Raw genomic sequence first — 19776 nt, forward strand, 5'->3', positions numbered from 1 at the left:
ACGACAATATCAAGGTTTGACTTTAGTGACTTTTGGGGTAGTAGGTTGGAATTCTAGGGCTTATGGGAAGGCAACACGAGACACATGCCTCCGGGAAGATAATGCAAAGATACATGAACTAAAAAAGATGATGCTTACACATCAAATGTAGTGACACTAATGACTGGATGCGAGGGTCTAGATTTTCCCCTCCGAACAAAAACATGCAGGGCCACTTTACTATGTCTCAATCCTTCTCGATTGTTAAACATTTTACCTTTAATTAAATTAGTAAAATCATATCATAATAAAAAAAGTCAATCTCAAAGGACAAAACATTTAAAATCAACAAGCTATACATATCAGAAAAACCTAGAAGTTAACTTTCGTACGAGGCAAAAAAAAAAAAAAAACTAAGACAAAACATGCCATAAACTCTAAATTTCAAACTTAAAAAATCTAAATGCATGCCTTACTAAACAACTTATTATGCGTTTAACTACAAACTAATGTATCATAAATACCTATTATGCGTTTAACTATAACATAATGCAACACAAAACAAAAAATGAAAGGAAATGAGAAACATACCAAACATGATAAATGGACGATTTTTGATTGAATGGAGTGAAGTAGAAACTGAGCAATGTTGTATGATTGAGTGCAATGTAGTAAAAGATGCGATAAAACTTAAAAAATGATGAAAATGGAGTATGCGCACGAGCTTTGTTTTGGATTGAGTAAGTTTCTGAAATGAAGAAGGAAAAGAGAATGTCTGACACATTTATATAAATAAAACTGGTTCGGACATTAACATCCGTAAATAATATGAATATTAACCTCCATAAAAATATATGGAGAGTAACCTACAGATTTTTCAACTTTGTTCTGGTTTGGATCTGAGACTTGACTATGGTTGCATTTTGAGTCCGTCCGAGTTTAAGTTCCATATTTTAAAGACATTATTAATTTTTTACCGTGCTGGGTGAACACCATTTAGGGTGTGAAAAGCAATCCCAAAAAGAATTTACACTCTATAACCATTCAAACGAGTTTTATTCATTTGTGACATGTCACTTAACTCGGTCAAAACCACTAACCGACCCAACTAATATGGTTCATTTCGATTAAACACAATTTTTTCAATCTTCTTTCATTAATAGAGATGTAAGCGAATGAGAAAAAACCGATAAAAGTGACAATCTAAATCAAATTAAATTGAAAAAAAAAATCAATTTTCCTTGTATGATTTAAAAACCGAACCAAAACCAATAAAAATCAAACTGATTTGATTTGATTATCGAAATTTAATTTTTAAAAAATTTCATTTGTTCCAAATTCTTTTTATTAAAAAACTGGTTCAATCCAAATCCAATACAAAGCTACTCACTATTCACTTTCCTCGACGTTTGGTAGTGTGAGTAACTTAACGAACCGCGTCGCAGCTCTGTTAATTTCCTCCCGTTTTCAATGACGGCGCCACCACCGGCGAAGCCTTTAACACTTCAAGAATGGGAAACCCTAATGGAGAATTTCCAATCCGGTAATGGAATCGAAAAATGGAACTCTCTCGATCCGTCTCTCACCGATCATCTCTTATCCTCTCTTCTCCGCAAAGACTTCCCTCTTCAACTCAAATTCCAACTCCTTGTCTTCCTCGACGAATTCTCCATTTCCATTTTCCATTCCGAAAACCTCAACCGTCTCATCGAAGCTCTCAAAACCGTTATCCAATCTCCTCCCGACGCCGTTCACATCAGTCCTTTGTTCAAAGAGCAGTTTATGATTTCCGTCACTTCCGTTATTGTTTGTTTCTCGGAAGAGGACAACGTTCAAACGGTAATCGAGAGTTTAGTTGAACTTCTGTTGACGGTTATTAACCGTCCGAATTTTGGTTCCGACCGGCACACACGCGCCATCGCATGCGAGTGTTTGAGAGAATTGGAACGATCGAAACCGTGTTTACTTTCCGATGTGGTTGGACATTTGTGGAGTCTTTGCCAGAATGAACGAACGCACGCTTCACAATCCTACATCTTGCTTTTCACAACTGTTATTCATAACATCGTTGATAAGAAACTCAGCATTTCCATTCTCAATACATCGCATCCGCTGCTTCCGTTCAGCACACCTCAGTGTCTGAATCGAGAGGATTTTGGTTCGGATTCCGGTTCGGGTCTGAATACTAAGGAACTGAGGAGAGCTTTGGCATTTTTGTTGGAGTGGCCACAAGTGTTGACCCCATGTGGAATGATGGAGTTTGTATCTATGGTGATATCTGTAGTTGTGGCGTTGGAATTGCAACCTTCAATGCTTAAGGTTCAGTTGTTTGGAATGATTCATTCTTATGATCCTCTTCTTTGCCATGTCGTTTTGGCTATGTTTATGCATTTCTTAGATGCTTTTGATGGTCAAGAAGGAGAGGTTTCTAGTAGGCTCTTGTTGATTTCTAGAGAATCTCATCATTATTTAGTGTTTCGTCTGTTGGCAATTCATTGGTTGTTGGGTTTCAATCAATTGGTTTTCAATAAACAATCACGTACTGAGAAGAAGATTGAGACTGGAAATGAAGCTTGTTCCACTTTTTATCCTTCTTTGTTTGATCCGTTGGCTCTGAAAGCATTGAAGCTTGACCTTCTTGCATCCTGTTCTGTCTTGAGACAGAAAAGTGATTCTGATTATAAATCTAGTTCCCATGATGGTGATGATGGTTTGGTTAATCCGGTGAAGGTGTTTGAACAGGGTCTCCTTTCTGTATCATCGTTCAAATGGTTGCCTCCAGGGAGCACAGAGATTGCAGTTGCATTCCGTACCTTTCATAAGTTTCTCATAACTGGATCGTCTCATTCTGATAGTGATCCTTCCACAACAAGAAATATGTTGGACTCCATGATATTTCGTACTTTGCAGGTGCTTATTAGCAACATTTCCCATTTTAGAATGTTGTGTGGATTTGTTTTTGGTACATTGCATAAAAGAATTTTCAATTATAAGATTCTTGCTTTGTTACTAGAATTGAGTCAAGTATGTATGTTACTTTCAAGTAGAATTGATTTTGCCTATAATAATTATTTTTTCGACCAAAATTTTCCTATTATTATTGGTTTTACTAGAATTGGTAAAAAAAATTGCATTAATATTTACACCAAACTTGCTTTTAAAGTAAAAACATACCATCACTTCATGCTCAATTTTAATCATATCAATTTGGCAAAATCAAGTTCATTCAAAATAACGGCTGTCGAATGTTCATCCACACCAATTCATGTTAATGTCAGTTACTAGAGAGATTAAATTCTGTGGTTAAGGCGAATTTACCCGACTTGATTTGTGGTCTTGTCTTTAGGTATGATGCATTCAAAATTAAAATCCATTTGTTTATTCAGGTGATGCTTGTGAACATGACTTTGGAGAGTCGGAGACTGGTTCCTGTTGTTGCTGCTTTTGTGGACCGTTTACTATCTTGTAAGAAGCATTCTTGGTTGGGCGAGCGCTTACTTCAGAAATTTGACGAGCACTTACTTCCAAAAGTGAAAATGGATTATAAGTTGGTTTATTGCTTCCCAATATTTGATAGAATTGCTGAGAATCTAACAATACCTCCGCGCGGATTGATAGCACTACTCACAAACTTCATGATTTTTCTTGTGGAGAAACATGGCCCGGATACAGTAATGAAATCTTGGTCCCAAGGCAGTAGAGCTCTTGGTATTTGTCGAACTATGTTGGTACACCACCATAGTTCTAGATTGTTCCTTAGACTATCTCGTCTACTTGCTTTTACTTGTCTCTTTTTTCCTGATTTGGAAGTCCGTGATAATTCAAGGTATTGATTGCACTGTGTATTCTTGCTTTCAATGTAATCTGTTTTCCATATTTTGTCCCCTTCAATTTTGGTTTGTGAATTATATATCTAGAAGTCAGAGATAGCTTCCTAGGCTAAACTTTAGAGGGTCTGCAAAAGTGGTTACTCGACTTTTCTGATATTTGGAATGTTTCAGGACCTACTTGCGTATGCTGGTCTGCATTCCGGGGAAAAAGCTTAGAGATATCCTGAGCCTGGGAGGCACGATGCTTGGGATTTCACCTTCTTCACACCAAACCACTTTCTTCAATGTCCAGTCACCTCGACCTTCTCAGAGATTCAAGACATTTAAAAACCTAACATCCTGCATTCACTTTGAGCGTCTGACCCCATTACTTGTTAAGCAGTTTTGGTCTTTGTCTTTATCAAGTTTAGTCGTGAGTAATAGCAAACCGGCTTATTTGGAGGGCATCAGGGACCTCGAACCCCCTAACGAGGAAAATGAATTTTCTGATAGCTCCAATTCACAGTTCATTCCTGAAACTGGAAGAACAAATCAACCAAATGAGCCACTCCGTGTTATGGACTCCAAAATTGCAGAAATTTTGAACATGTTAAGGAAGTACTTTTCCCGTATTCCTGACTTCAGATATATGGCAGGGCTCAAAGTTAGCATATCGTGCAGTTTGAGATTTGAATCTAATACTTTCAATCGCATGTTGGGAATCAATAACACTGCCACAGCCCAGGAAGAGATAGACGCACTGCCCGCTCTGTATGCTACTGTGTTACGTTTTTCATCTTCTGCACCATATGGATCGATTCCATCCTCTCATATACCTTTTCTTCTTGGTGAACCTTACAGTAAAGACCATGCATCTCAAAATGCCCCCCTCAGTATTGTTCCTGTAGGAAAGGAATCCAGAGAAGAGGAAAAGTATAGAGCTACTGTGGTGGTTGATTTGGAGCCCAGGGAACCGACACCAGGTATAGTTGATGTCCACATTGAAACAAATACAGAAAATGGTCAGATCATTCAAGGTCAACTTCAGGGAATCACAATAGGCATTGAAGACATGTTTCTCAAGGCCATTGTTCCATCAGACATCGAAGAAAACGCAAGACCTCAGTACAACTTTAACTTGTTCACTGCTTTGTGGGAGGCATGTGGCTCATCCTCTAGCACCGGACGGGAAACCTTTCAATTGAAAGGAGGCAAAGGGATTGCTGCTATTAGTGGAACACAATCTGTCAAGCTTCTTAACGTCCCTGCAAACTCATTGATACAGGCAACTGAGCGCCATCTGGCACGCTTTGTCGTAGGTGTGAGTGGGGAGCCACTCATTGATGCTGTATGGGAAGGGGGAATTATTCAGAATGTTATTTGGGAAGATGCTTCCCCTGATGCCACTGCAGTTGCAAATCATGATGCTGTTCCACTCCGTCTTACATACAATAATGAAGAGTATGAGAAGGGGATAATTATCAATAGCAAACAAAGCAACCTAGGCTGTTTTCTTGTTCTAATATTTCTTCCACCGCGGTTCCATCTCCTTTTCCAAATGGAAGTTGGCGATGTTTCAACTTTAGTTCGTATTCGCACAGATCATTGGCCTAGCTTGGCCTACATTGATGATTATCTAGAAGCTTTATACCTATCGTCATAACAGCTGTTGTGTCATCTACATTGATAACTACATAAAGATTACCAATCCTCAATCAGCTTGTGATAATGTATGTCTTTTTTATTTCTTTTGCAATGTACAGTTTGTATGTGCCATATGTAGAATGTGGCTTTGCTGCTCAGCACATTTTTGCTTATGTGCATTTTGAGTTACATAATTCTAAGAAATTTCATATTTCATATTTATATAAAAAAATTCCCGTCATGCAGTTTTATTGCTTGAAAGTGATTTGGTTAGATAGATTTTTGTTTGTTTGTTCAATTCAAATGACACATAGAAACATGAATCGTAATCGGGTTAAACCAACCTTGAACTTGTCATGTCTGGGAAATTGAATTTTGTGATATAGAAGAGATGGCATTGCACTGTGAATCCTTTCCTTTTTGTTAAATATAGCTCTAGTACTATGGATTTAGATGCTTAAGAATGGAAGAAGTGCTAATTTACTACTAGTGCTATTTCTTTCAATCTAACTCTTGAATCTTGGCTGACTTATTAATTTTCAAATTAGTTTTCTGAGTTTACGGGGTGTTTTTTTGTTTTCTAAATCCGGCAGTTGAGTTATATAATTCCAAAACTAATCTGTATCTTCACATGTTGCATTTCAATAAAATTGTTTCTTTATCAGTATTGTGTAATTATTTTATTGTGAAAGCTATATAAAATATTAATGTTAATCCGCTTTCATGGGAAAAGAATTTCTAAGACTGGTTGAATTCCAGTCAACGTTACATGTGCATTATGTCATAAAAAAACATTACATGTGCAATAAGAGCATACAATCCCATTGCAGATTCTGTGATATGCTCTTTTTGAAGGGTTGCCCTGGGTCAATCTTTTTTATAATGCTATTTCAGACCGCCCCTGTAATTGGCATTGTTCTCGAAGTTGTCTTTAGTCTGCAGTGTGGCTTAAGGGATACTTTCAGTTGCAGTTCAGTTGCAGTACCAGGCTGCCTTTATAATGGCCTCCTCCTTCGGTTCAAATTAGACTAGAAGGTACTTTCCCTCCTTCTAGTTTTTTGGTGTCATTTCTTTCACATGACCTGTAGCATTTTAAGTCATCATTAATTTGTGCAGGTAGCACTGGCCAATGACTTCTTTGATGTAGACATATAATGGATAGTGTCAGACTGTTTTATTACGGGGGTGATATAATGGAACTTTTAGATAGTGTGGTATTGCCAGAGTACATGGTCTTTTAGAGGAGTAAACACTAACTTCCTGCAATAGAAATGCGCTATAATAACAGTCCATGCAGCATTATTCCGTTTTTCATTTAATTCCATGCTGGCTATTATCTTATATTTTCTGTTTTTTGTGAGCTGTCAATTGTTTTACAAATCACATGCTTATGTGACATGAGAGCTGGCATTTCTTCATTCCATTTTGTTATCCATGCTTGCAAGGATCAAACTGACAGTTAATTAAAACATAATCTTCTTCCCAATGTCCTTTATTTGAAAGAACCCCAACCCTTATTCCCCCATTGTTGCTCTGAATTGAGTCTGGAATAAAAGAAATAGAGTTATGATGTGAATCGGTACACCATTTTCCAAGTCTGTGAAGGTAGTACATTATTTTGAGAAGTGGTTCACCATTTTGAAAGTCTGTGAAGGCGAAGTAAGCCTCTGCCTAAGAGTGGAGTCCATCCTCTTTATCATGAGTAGAGGGGTTTTCGAATGTACCTCATTGCCACTGTGAAAAAGGTGTCTTTTATGCAGAATCAACACACGGATGAACCCAAGAAGACATTCTGTATTCGATTATTCAACAAGGTTGGTAAAAATCCATTTTTCCATTTCTTTATACATGTCTGAATTCGATGTTATAGAATTTATATTTTGATGTTTTTTGCAGTATTGATGACCATGGAAATTGCAAGTACTTTATTTGGAAAGATGATTGAGATGAAACTGGTGCAGCTCAAACAGAGACATCTAAAAGAGAGTTTAAATACATATTTGAATGGAGGTTGGAAGAAATAATGCAATTGATGATATGTGGAAAGCAAATCTGAATTATGATCGACAGTTTGGTTGTTGACATGAGGTTCATGAAATGTTTTTATCTGCATTGTTTGTGATGCAAATGTTGTTTATGGCAGTTTGTCAGTACTTTATGTAATGGATATTATAACATTTGAAGTAAACGAGCAGATGTGGTTTAGGGTGCATGACAAACAATTGAATTGAAATTGTGTTGATGTTGTGTTTGACACTATCATGAAAAACACCTTACTAAAGTGATTTTCTGAACACAACATTTAATGTGTTTGACAGCAACAAATATGACAAAACCAAAGGCAATGACTTAATATAATATGTCTTGAAATTTAAAAGGTAGCATTAGTTAAATGGAGGCTACACCAATATCTTAACATGCCTTGAAATTTGAAAGGCAGTGAGTTAATAGTTTAGTTGACAACAAAACCAAAGGTTTAGACACAATAGTAACTAATATGCACTTAGCATAACATAATAACAAAAAATAAAGTCTTCAAACCTCAATAATCAGTCTTCATTCATCCTTCTCCATACTAGTATTGATGTGAACCTTGGGTGGAAGCATTGTTGTTGGCATGAAGTTCATGGATCTTGATGTCCCACCAATGTGGCAACTGTATCAAATTTAGAGGTGTTTTGTTTCTTCAGATAGGTGTTGGCCAAACCTTGTTGGGTGTCCATAAAATGTTCCTAGTCCAAATCCAAAAAGAAATGTTCCTATTATGTTAGCAACAACAATAAGTCCCTGCAAATTATGAAACATATTAGTATATTGTGAGTGCAAAGTGTGAGTGTTAATAACTCTACCTAAGGATGAGGTTCAGTTTGGGGTTCACTGGCTAGGAATGTGGCAAGCATGTGGTTGAGACTGACAGATCAGTTTCAGTCCGTGGTTGAGCAGGCAGTTTCCATATTTTTGGCCTGATTGCTACCCCTCATTACCACAGCCTTTGACGTTGTGCCTTGGATACCACCACATCTTGAACAAGTGATTTCAGGATATGACCTTCTCAGCTTAGTAGTACTCATAGGTGCCTCACTGCCATACTTCCTTCTTCATCTTTTGGGCATTCCTCGACACCTCCTAGATGATGGTGGAACTAAACTTAAGATTCTCAGCTTCATCCAGAGCCTCTGTGCCAATAAATTCTGTAGCATAATTGAAGAATATTCATTTCATAGAAGGGCACATGGCTGACTGAAAAAATGTCTTTAACATAACTCAGCAAAGGCCAATGGTTTGTTCAGGAAAGCCTATTGGACATTCATATTGATTTGGCTGTAGCCAGCTTGTGTAGGAACATGCAAGTAATGCATTTCACTCCTCAATTTTTCAACCTCATCCCATCTTCCAGCTTCAGCATACATGTTAGATAACAACATACAAGCCCCATCTGTAAGTTTCTCCAGTTTGGCAAGATGTTGGAAGGATATCTCAGCCAACTCCATGTTACCTTGTGTCCTACAAGCACCCAGCAATGTATTCCACAACACTGCACTATTTTGGAAAGGGGTGTTCTTAATCATCTGATAAGCCTCTTCCAACAAACCCCATCTACTTAAAAGATCAACCATGCAACCATAATGCTTAATATTGGGCAGAATTTCATACTTCTTTACCATATGATCATAATACCATCTTGCTTTATCAACCAACCCCTTATGACTACAAGCAACCAAAACACCAATAAACGTCAACCCATTCGGCCTAATACTACCATCAAGACTCTCTTCCATCTCTGAAAACAAATGGAAAACCTCCTCACAATAACCATGGACAGCCAAACCAATAATCATAGCATTCCAACAACTCACAGTTTTCATCTTCATTCCGTTAAATACTTCCCAAGCCAAACTCAAGTTCCCACATTTACAATACATATTCAGAAGGGCATTACCTAAATAACCTTCAATCTTTTGCTCACACACTTTGAGAGACTCATATATTTTGTGACCTATCTCCAGTGCACCAGTTTCAGCACAGACACCTAGGATCGATATTAGTGTTACTTCTGTTGGTTTTATTCCATCATTTTGCATTTCAGAAAAGAGTTCCAACGCTCCTGCATAATCTCTAACATAAACACAGCCAGCAATCATAGAATTCCACGATACCGCATCCCTCTCAGGCATACAATCAAACACTCTCCTCGCAGCGTCAACATTACCTAACCTAATATATCTTCCAATCAGGGTGTTCCACGAAACAACATTCTTATGCGGCATCAATTCAAGAAGCTTATCTCCAGATTCAAAATCATTAACTCGATTATACGCCGATATCATGATATTCCAAGAAACCATACTTGTATCCTTAATTTGATCAAACAGGCTGCGTGCAACGGAGACCAACCCACACTGTGCATACAAATTAAGCAAAGAGTTTTGAATACAATGGTCATTTTCAAACCCTGTTTTGATAACTCTACAATGAATTTCAGTTCCTTTCTTATAAACAACAACAAGCACATCATCATCACAAGTGCCACTACCACTTTCTTGCATAAACTTATAAGCTCTAGAACAAGCTTTGATCACGAAATTGTAAGTGAAACAATCAGAAACAACATCAGTGACTTGCATTTGGTTATAAATACACAAAGCTTGAAGAGGGAAACAGCTTCTGGAAAAAGCACGAATCATAGTGTTGGAAATAAAAGGATTATGCGTAACAGTAGAAGAAGATTGTTGAAAAAGAGAATAAGCATGGGAAAGGTTACCCATTGGAGAAAGTGCTGAAAAGAAAATTAACTTCGTTGTGAAATCTATGTGAGATTGAAGACCTGATTTGGTGATTATAGCTTGGAGTTGTTTCAATTCTAACATTGAAGAGAGTTTGTTAACCATGCAAGTTACTCGACAAAACGTGCTTCCCATCGTTTCTCTCTTATTCTGATTCTCTGAATTATCATGCGCCGCTCAACCTTCGGCGGCGCCGCATTACCGGAATCCCTTTTGCGTTCTCACTGCCGTCGTCACCGTACACGTCACTTCCAGTTTTGATTTTTGGAAAAATCGTTTTTTTGTGCTTAAGAATAAAATATATATTTTTAAATAAATGATCAATATAAATTACGTAATAATACTATATTTTATTTATTAAATAATCTATAAACATTTGCTTTATTTATAAAACCCTGAAGCATTTCATTAGCTTCTTCTTCCTCTATCGATTCCCGAAGCTTCTATTAGGTTTTTATACACGCTATCTCTTTTGCCTGAACTTCAACATCTCATCGCAATGGTTGGTTCCTCTCTATCTCTTTCTCAAATTTTCTCTCTTTCTTTTCGTTAACATCTTCAAATTTTTCTGATTTTAAGCGATTATTTTAATCCGTAAATTATTCTATGAACTTTGATAATTTCTTATTCTGATTTCTGAATACACTTTACGGCAACACGCCAAATGATACGAATCGTTATTTTCCAGCTTTTTTTTTTGCTTTGGGAAAAGTGCTTCTGTATTTTGGTATTTTTAATATGAATTATTTTAAGATCATTGTTATTGTGATTATAGGACGCTGCAAAAATTCATGGTGTGTTGGCATGTACTGATGAAGCGGTTCTTCCGGTGAGTCAAGTGTTTGATGCGATTAGAGAACTTGGAAATGAAGGGGTTGAGAAATTGGATCCTTTGGTTATTACATCTGTATCATCACTGAGTAATTATACTTCTCCTTTGATTATTTTGTTTATGTTATATGTTATGAGTGTTATCACGGTTTTGCTCGTCAATTTTTTTTCTTTCTTTCTTTCCACTTTTAGGGGTATTTTAGTTTTTAAATACGGCCAATAGTTTAAATCTTTCTATTGTTTACATCTTTTTCAACTTTGCATTTACCAAATCAGGCAGAGTTTACTGCAAATGATGCTTGACTATGTTTCTCTTTTAGGGTTTTGCTATTACAAGCTGTTTTTGTCACATAGTGTCCAAAACATGTATTTATAGAATTAGTGTACACTTTTGGCTTTTATCCTTCTGTCAAGCTGTTTGAAAACTTAGAGCTTAAATTCTCTTTTCCTTGGTTCACGATGGAAGAAATCGTATAAATGAAATTGCTGACAGATTAGCATACTTATTGCTTAATGGCTTGTGGTAATGATTTTATTGCTTGAAGTTTGTGGGGGTGGTGGTCTATGAGAAAACTTGACTATGGAGCCAGTTCTTCTTGTATTTTTTGTTTCCTTTATACTCGAGTCAATCCACAGGTGTTGATAGAAGTTAGATGGAAGCTACTATTCCTCTTTCAAATGCATGATTTTCCACTTTGTGCATATGTGGTATTTTATTATAGCCAAAGAGACCAATTTTTCCCTCTATTTATTGCAAACTTCAGGCAAGTTTCCAGTGGAATCTTCCTCTGTGGATTTGGTTGTTTTAATCTGGAAGTCTCTTGATTTTCCTATCAACCAACTGACTCAAGAAGTCCTTAGAGTGTTAAAAGCTGGCGGGACAACTCTTATTCGCAAGTCCTCCCAATCTGCTGTGGGTTTAGATGATAAGGTAATAATAATAGCTAGATTGTGCCTGAGTGAATTAACGTTGTTGAACATGATCTGACATTTTTCTCATTGTCCTTACAGACGATACCCGATCTTGATAACAAGTTGTTATTGGCAGGATTTTCAGAAATACAGGCTTTGCAATCTTCTGCGGTAAGTTTTATTTTTTGGTATCTATCTCCCTGTCGTCTCTATTAACTACTGTTATGCAATTGAGTAAAAAAACTGTTCTGCAATAGAATAGAATGCGCTGGAAACATTTAATAAAACAGTTATTGTCTTGTCATGTCTTGTCTGCTGTGCAACACAATGAAATACAATAGAAATGTGGCCAATGAGTTGAGTGATAGGCTTACATGTTTCATGAAACCCAGTCTATTAGTATTTGACAACCATTGCTGTTGTTAATGGTTTTTCATTTTGTGCAAAATCACTAATTTCAGCTAGTTGTTTTGTGATGCTATTTATTGTCTCAGACAAACTGAATTTCCTATTGCTTGTCAAATGGAGTATAAGCCATGAGTCAGCTAGAGTTTATTTTTCTCCTAGTTAACTCTGCTCTGACCTTACAAGTTCTAATTATAAATATGTTCTGTATTGCACATAGATCAAAGCTAAAAAGCCTTCATGGAAAATTGGTTCATCTTTTGCATTAAAGAAGGTTGTGAAGAGTTCCCCTAAAGTGCAAATTGATTTTGATTCTGATCTGATTGATGAAAATAGTCTTTTGTCTGAAGAAGATTTAAAGAAACCCCAACTCCCATCTGGTAAAGAGTACTTTTCAGCACTTCTCTAGCTCTGTTCTTCAATTAGCATTCTGTATGGTATTTGGATATTAAATCACATGTTATGCAATAGGTGATTGTGAAATCGGAACTACAAAAAAGGCCTGCAAAAATTGCTCATGTGGGAGGGCAGAAGAAGAGGAAAAAGTATTGAAGTTAGGATTGACAGCAGAACAGATTAATAATCCTAAATCAGCTTGTGGCAGTGTATGTCTTTTTTTCTTTCTTGGTTAAATCAATCTGTTGGTCCCTATAGTATCATCCCATTTTTATTGAAGTCCTTATGTGTTATAGTATAAAAATGTTAAAAGTGTTTTTAGCATTAAAATTGTGATTAAATCTGTAACAGTATTAATCGTGTAATTTGTCCCAAAATATGTTCAAATAGCCACCATCCCAGTATTTCGTTTTTGGAGCCGGCTGCCGCTCCACGCTGCTATTTGCAACTGACAACATAGTTGTTGAGACTATTTGGTTCTTTTGTCAAATCTTCTTAAATAATTTACTGTGGCATCCATAATTTTTTTATGTTTTGCTTTTCTAGTTGCCTTGATTTTAATCTGTTTTTCTGGTTCTGACTTCTGGATCTTCTAAAGCTAACATTTCTACAATAAAAACTTTGACTAACAAATATTGAATAATTCCATTATTAGCATGATTGTTTACATATTACAATGATATACATAATTTTTATCCACTCTAATTCAACATCTTACCCCTCAATGCCATAAGTACCTATCAAACTCTACCACCAAATTATTTTCGTTGCAAATATGTACATTTAAATGTTCTCTGCCTGCAAAACTTTCACTTGTTGCTCCTTTGTCAAAATTCAAGGATGTTCTACATAACATTTTGTTATAGATTCATTGTTTCTTGCTTCACACAAGCTGATGTCTAGAACCTCGGGCTTTGTAGTTGTTGTTTTCGAAAGCAACAGCAGTAAACGCAGTGTCGCAAACCAATGATTAGGTTGCTTATCTAATCTTGGATGTGCAACATAATCTCTTATTCACTATGCTATTTAAGATTATTATTATTTTTCTTCAATGGGCATTGTTCTCAAAGTTTGTCTTTGGTCTACAGTGTGGCCTAGGGGATGCATTTAGGTGCAGCACCTGCCCTTACAAGGGACTGCCTACCTTCAAAATGGGCGAAAAGGTACTATTTTTTCTCCCCCTTTCTTGAGTGTTTAGAGTCATTGCTTTGGTATGTTCTGTAGCATGTGCTGCATAGGTCATTCATTAATTTTTTTTTTTGCAGGTTGCAATTTCCAATAACTTCCTTACTGCAGACATATGATAGATGTTGAAATCTTTGTCGCGGGAATGGTACAATATGATTTATCTAATCGGTTATGTTGCATACCTCTAAGATGTTTGATTTGATACCATCTAAAGTGTGACTCTGAGAGATCTGTTTAAGGGGTGTTTGATTTCACAGTTTAAAGTGTGACACTGATGGATCCGAGTTTTCCAGCTATTATATACTACTAGTTGTCAATTTCACTCCTCTCTCTTGTTGCTTCATAATAATAAATAAAATAAAAAATCTTGTTTTCTGTATTTGAAAACTTGCAATGTAATGCGTTTTTGTTATATCCAACCCACAAATCTTAATTCAGCCAAAGAAAAACAATGTCTCTTGTATTTGCTGGGTTTCTGCACTACACTAGCTTATGATAATTTATAATAAGAAATCTCAAATCTTACTGTCGATGTTATGTTATAACTGATGTATGGACGAAGTCGGATTCTTTTGTATATAGCGTTGATTAAATAGTCGACAAAAAAGTTACAGTCCTAACTAATTCACTCGCAACTAATGATATTCCTGTTTCTGTGATTAAAATTTACATGCTATGTCAATTTTGAGCATTTAACTTGCTCCTCACAGTTGTACTTCATACCCCCACCCCAAACTCAATGAATAAACAATATTAACTTTGAAATGATTTTTTTCAATATTTTCAAAATCTATCGAATATTTGGGGAAATTTTAAATTCTATGCGATATTGAAAATTTGAAAATCAGTAATTATTTTTATCAATAATTATGAAATTGTATGGTATAGGTGTTAGACACTAATGTTCTCTTTGATAAAAATAATGGTTGATAATAGTTTATGGGCGATAGTTTATAGTTAATGGTTGATGAATGATAGTTGATAAGTTAATTGAAGTGATTGGTAAAATTAACGGTTCAACTAATTTATAATGTAAAATGACATAAAAATATTTAATACATACTTATTTTATTTTAAATTAAAATAATTTATAAAGGATAAAAGAGATTTTTTTTTATTAAAGTAATATAGATAAGAATGAAAGAAAAGATAATAAATTTTAAGCTAAAATGCTAATTGAAATAGCGTGTAGAAAATACGCTATAAGTAGTAAAATAAACTATAAGTTCGTGATAAAAACATTTATCAAACATGTCTAAATTGTCATTTGAGTTTATAAGCTATAAACTATAAGTTCAAAATTATGACTTATCAAATAGAACCTAATTGTTATTGAACATTACCTAACACATTCTATATATTACTACCACATCGTGAAAATAAAAAAATACCGATAGATTTTGGAGATGTCTATTGGGAATTACTTAGCTCATTCTATAGATTACTACCACATGAAAATAAAAAAATTCCGTTAAACTTTGAAGATATTTTCAAACACACTTTAAATACACGAAATGTATACGTAAGTGAACCAAATATTCGTTTTGAAAAAGAAAATCAAAAATATATTCTTGAAACTCGAAATTATGTTTTTTTAGAATTTGTTTTCAGACAGTTCATCTTTATCATTTGGTTTTACAATCGAAATTTAGAGTATCCGACTTTCAGAAGTACAAAGGGGATAGTTGCCCAAAGCACCATTTGATGATGTTCTGTCGAAAAATGACCTCATATGCTCTTGATGATAAGCTAATGATTCACTGTTTTCAAGACAGTTTGAGTGGGCATCGTTGAGTTGGTACATGAAATTAGAAAGAAGCCATATTCAGTCATGATCGGACCTAGCTAACACTTTCTTGAATCAATACCAATATAATTTAGACGTGGCTCCCAGTCACTTTCAATTGAAAGATCTATCTCAAAAGAGTAATAAGTCGTTCAAGGAGTACGTCCAAAGATGGAGAGAGTTTGTTGCTCGCGTTGAATCACCACTCTCAGAGAAAGAATTGATGGATATGTTTATGGATATCCTGCAAAGCCCATACTTTGAAAGGACAGTAGACAGTGCATCAACAAACTTCTCTGACCTGGTAAACATTGGAGAACGCATCGAGAGCGGCCTGAAAACCGGAAGACTCCAACGTGTCTCGAGTATGTATGCTATTGAGAGTGAATCCCTTAGTGATTCCCAAGAGGAAGGAGCATGAAATTGATTTGACCTCGGAAACTCATCAGGCTCCACAAACTCTGTCTCCGGTGCCATATTATCAACATCCATACACAACGGTTGTTTAATGCCAGTAACCATCACCTCCCGACCCTCAGTACCAACAACTGTGACAAGGTCCACCGAATCAGCCAATACAGGTTCCGCGTCAACATCAACGTCAGAATCATCAGGCTCGAAATCTAAATAATCAACGTCAACGTCAGAATCAACGTAGACTTCCAAACCGGCAGGAAAGAGAGACTCTCTAGATTGACCCGATCCCGATGACGTATAGTCAATTATGGTCTCAGTTGGTCAAAAGCTAGTCGATAGCTACTAGAGAGACTAGGTCCATGAAGTTCCCATTCCCTCCTTGGTACAACCCAGATGTCCAATGTGAGTTTCATAATGGAGTGGTGGGACAGTCAATCGAAGAGTGTAAGGTCTTCCAAGAAGAAATGCAATGTACGATCAATAAGGGGCATCTGACTTTCGATGACCCTAATGTGGTGAATGGTCCATTACCTCAATGAGTTCAAAGACTTCAAGAGGTACTTCCCAGAGTCAGCAAATCAAGACGACGAAGCTCCAGAATATGCCTTGAATTCTCCATCGCACCCGGAGATACGTAGGAGCAAGACACGCAATCTTGTCAAGCACATTAATAAATAAAAAATTACGACCCCTTTCTTTTTCTCTTTGCATTTTTAATAAATCGAAGAAAACAAATAACATAAGATAACATTCAAATCTCAAGTTAAACTAAAAGGTTCCCGTTGAATACAACAGACGTGAGGGATGTTAATACATTCCCCTTGCGTAATCAACTCCCGAACCCAAATATGGTTGCGACGACCATTTTCTTTTCAAAAGGTTTTATCGATATTTTCCTATTCCTTCATTGGAATAAATAAACTTCGGTGGCGACTCTGATCAAACATTTTTTCCACAAGCGTACGATGTGCTTCGTAAATAATCGTATTTTTCGAGGTACAACAAAGATGTTTGACTATGGCCAATGAAACATTCATTTGGTTGATGATTGATTCAACGAGGAGATCCATTCTTATTCTGATTGAATTGATAACAATTTTGTACGTCAACAAAAAAAAAAGTCTCTCCCAAAACCCTACAGCAGTAGTGTAACAATATTTTTACACAATTAACTTTTTATTCCTTTCTATCATATGAAAGAAGCCACTCTGTAATATAAAATTCTCAAAAAGAATTTAATTTTTTTTATTATTTTAATAAAAATTAAATTTTATAATAATAAAAAATATAAATAGATGAATTATTTTATAAAAATATATTAAAATTGGTAAAGTTTTTTTTAATTGAATCTATATTAGATGTCTCATGAAAAATATTATTTTTTATATTTGATCTCTTAATTGTATTTGAATTTTATTTTACTCCTTTAATTTATTTTGGTTCTATTTTGCTCCCTTAGACAATAATACTAAACACAAACATTTTAAGTTTCAATTTGATATTTTAACATTTTTTAATAAAGTACATATATTAAATAATATTGATTTTTTATTCTAATGGATTAGTTGAATTTGTAAAAGATGAATAAGTTGAATGTTATAGATTTGAACTCGCATCTCTAATCGGACGTAAATATGATAACTTAATTCATATCCGCTGACACCCACTCAAACCTACATCGAGAGTTTGATGGGAAAAATTCGTTTTTGACTAAGTTTAGGTTTGAGATGGAGTTTTTTTCGATTACAATATATAAAGATAGGCCGGATAACGAGGATACTAGTACCCACCTGAATCCACTCCATTTATATTTATTTTTAATTTATTAATTAATTTTGATAATTTGAAAGTATGATCAATGCTTTACTATTTTTTATTTTCCTTAATTATTTGAAATGTCTGGTTTGAAATTTTCGAACACTATTACAAAAAACACATTTAATCTGGATGCGAAATGTATTTAATCTCGGCTGCAGAAGCGAGATAACGAATGACGTCATGAAAAGTTGTCGCTTTGTCCCTCGATTTCTAAATAACCGAGGGGTAAAATTATCTGCACATGGTCGATCCACATCATCTGTCTTTTTATTATTTTTAGAGTTGGATGACGCACCCAATAATAAATCTCGATCTTGTGTAAAACCGAGGTAATAATGCAATATTTTCGCCTCAGTTATAAGTACAAATTGAGGGTATAATATCATATATGTATTTTTATACTTTCGTTTGTACATGTATTACATAACCATATTTTACAGATTTCAAAAATAAAAACTTGTACATTTTGTCAATTTCTCAAACAGAAACATGTATAAAAAATATTAATTGTTTACACCAAATGCAAAGTCAAAATAGAACTCACCTTATAATTTTACAACAAAACTAAAACAAATGATTAACCAACAAAACCAATAACCAAAATGAAAACACTTGTAGGCTGTGACACACACCTATAATTTGAACAACATTTGAAATCAATTAGGATAATCAACAACAACATTAAATCTTTACTAAAAGGAATATAAATGAGTAAAATAAATAATTATAAATTACTAAGTGATATAAAATATTTACTTACTAGTTTTCCCATAATCCCTCTTTATGATCACTACGAATAACATGCATATCATCTGAATCATTTTTTCCAGATGAATGACGTACATGTGTTGCGAAATAAAGAGGCTCATAGTTAAAATCTTGATTTTCATCAATACTATTAGGAAGATATTTTCCGTGAAGAAAAATTGACCATCTAGTGTTATAAGGATCAATGACATAAAAAACTTGTTTTCCTTAGGTTGTCATGATAAATGGTTCGTTCTTATAAGTTGTCTTTCAAAAATCAACATAATTATTAGTTTCTACACCAGTGTTACTGTCAATCCACTAACAACATAAGCAATCTCCAAAATTTCCCAAATGACTCCAAAGTACGCTCTAGATGCTAATATTGGAAGTCCTCAATAATTCAAATGCTTGATAGAAACTTTAAAAAAGCATTGCAGTGAAAACAACTTATTGGATAAGTTGTTTTGGAAATAAGCTGTTTTTGCAATTCTGTTTTTTCTGTTATTCTTGGGCCTGTTTGTGGTTCCAATTTGTACCCTATAAATAGACATTGTATGTCATAGTTGAAAGGTTAATGCCATATGATTCAATTCTCTCAATCTTTCTCTATTTCTCTATTTCTCTATCTCTCTCTATTCACATTATCATCTTCATCTTTCCCAAACACACTGTTTTTCACCACTCCATTTATGCTTTTTTCCAACATTTGGCATCAAGAGCTTTGGTTCTGATCCAATTCCGCTGCAATCATGTCCGTTTCAAACGATAAAATACCTACCAATCTTCCAATCCTTGACTCGAAAAACTACGACAAATGGGCGAAGCAAATGAAGGTTTTGTTCGGCTATCAAGACGTTCTTGAGGTGATCAAAGATGGTGTTACGTCTCTCGTCGAAGGAGCTACGGATGCTCAAAAGGCTACGTTCAAAGAAGAGAAGAAGAAGGATTACAAAGCGCTGTTCTTGATCCATTCTTGTGTCGATGGTGACAACTTTGAAAAAGTAGGCGATTGCGATTCCACAAAGCAAGCGTGGGAGATTCTTGAGAAGGCTTATGC

At 35.3% G+C, this 19776-nt stretch overlaps 3 protein-coding genes across 6 annotated transcripts; 2 read left to right on the forward strand and 1 right to left on the reverse strand.

Moving 5' to 3' along the window:
- Positions 1-1324: 1324 nt before the first annotated feature.
- LOC127106751 (uncharacterized) lies at positions 1325-7688 on the forward strand. Of its 3 annotated transcripts, none has more exons than XR_007795477.1 (6): positions 1325-2889; positions 3366-3805; positions 3981-5518; positions 6263-6467; positions 6549-7246; positions 7329-7688. XR_007795477.1 is itself a non-coding variant. In XM_051044058.1 (3 exons), the coding sequence occupies exons 1-3, from the start codon at positions 1450-1452 to the stop codon at positions 5449-5451; spliced, it is 3351 nt and encodes a 1116-aa protein (XP_050900015.1). In that variant the 5' UTR covers positions 1325-1449; the 3' UTR covers positions 5452-5693. The 3 variants fall into 3 exon arrangements, 1 of the variants encoding a protein (XP_050900015.1); XR_007795478.1 differs by having other exon boundaries at positions 6327-6467; XM_051044058.1 differs by lacking the exons at positions 6263-6467; positions 6549-7246; positions 7329-7688 and having other exon boundaries at positions 3981-5693.
- Positions 7689-7792: 104 nt separating this feature from the next.
- Positions 7793-10497, reverse strand: LOC127106752 (pentatricopeptide repeat-containing protein At4g18840). Of its 2 annotated transcripts, none has more exons than XM_051044059.1 (2): positions 8282-10497; positions 7793-8164 (listed from the first exon to the last, which is right to left on the reverse strand). In XM_051044059.1, exon 1 carries the CDS (start codon positions 10349-10351, stop codon positions 8729-8731), a length of 1623 nt encoding a protein of 540 aa, XP_050900016.1. In that variant the 5' UTR covers positions 10352-10497; the 3' UTR covers positions 7793-8164; positions 8282-8728. The 2 variants fall into 2 exon arrangements, with proteins under 2 accessions (XP_050900016.1, XP_050900017.1); XM_051044060.1 differs by having other exon boundaries at positions 7793-8191.
- A 71-nt stretch (positions 10498-10568) lies between these two features.
- LOC127106753 (anamorsin homolog) lies at positions 10569-14327 on the forward strand. Its single transcript, XM_051044061.1, has 8 exons — positions 10569-10718; positions 10992-11136; positions 11812-11978; positions 12059-12130; positions 12585-12744; positions 12836-12969; positions 13849-13923; positions 14026-14327. The coding sequence occupies exons 1-8, from the start codon at positions 10716-10718 to the stop codon at positions 14062-14064; spliced, it is 795 nt and encodes a 264-aa protein (XP_050900018.1). The 5' UTR covers positions 10569-10715; the 3' UTR covers positions 14065-14327.
- Positions 14328-19776: the final 5449 nt, after the last annotated feature.

The sequence above is a fragment of the Lathyrus oleraceus genome, chromosome 7 (assembly GCF_024323335.1).
Source record: "Lathyrus oleraceus cultivar Zhongwan6 chromosome 7, CAAS_Psat_ZW6_1.0, whole genome shotgun sequence".
In the NCBI taxonomy this organism is placed as follows: domain Eukaryota; kingdom Viridiplantae; phylum Streptophyta; class Magnoliopsida; order Fabales; family Fabaceae; genus Lathyrus; species Lathyrus oleraceus.

Bases quoted from the DNA above. Each gene is read 5' to 3' on its own strand.
- LOC127106751 (XM_051044058.1), top strand. From the start codon at position 1,450: ATGACGGCGCCACCACCGGCGAAGCCTTTAACACTTCAAGAATGGGAA. The intron at 2,890-3,365 runs GTGCTTATTAGC...TTGTTTATTCAG, and splicing joins TGATATTTCGTACTTTGCAG to GTGATGCTTGTGAACATGAC. The intron at 3,806-3,980 runs GTATTGATTGCA...GGAATGTTTCAG, and splicing joins GAAGTCCGTGATAATTCAAG to GACCTACTTGCGTATGCTGG.
- LOC127106752 (XM_051044059.1), bottom strand. From the start codon at position 10,351: ATGGGAAGCACGTTTTGTCGAGTAACTTGCATGGTTAACAAACTCTCT.
- LOC127106753 (XM_051044061.1), top strand. The intron at 12,131-12,584 runs GTAAGTTTTATT...TATTGCACATAG, and splicing joins AGGCTTTGCAATCTTCTGCG to ATCAAAGCTAAAAAGCCTTC. The intron at 13,924-14,025 runs GTACTATTTTTT...TTTTTTTTGCAG, and splicing joins CCTTCAAAATGGGCGAAAAG to GTTGCAATTTCCAATAACTT.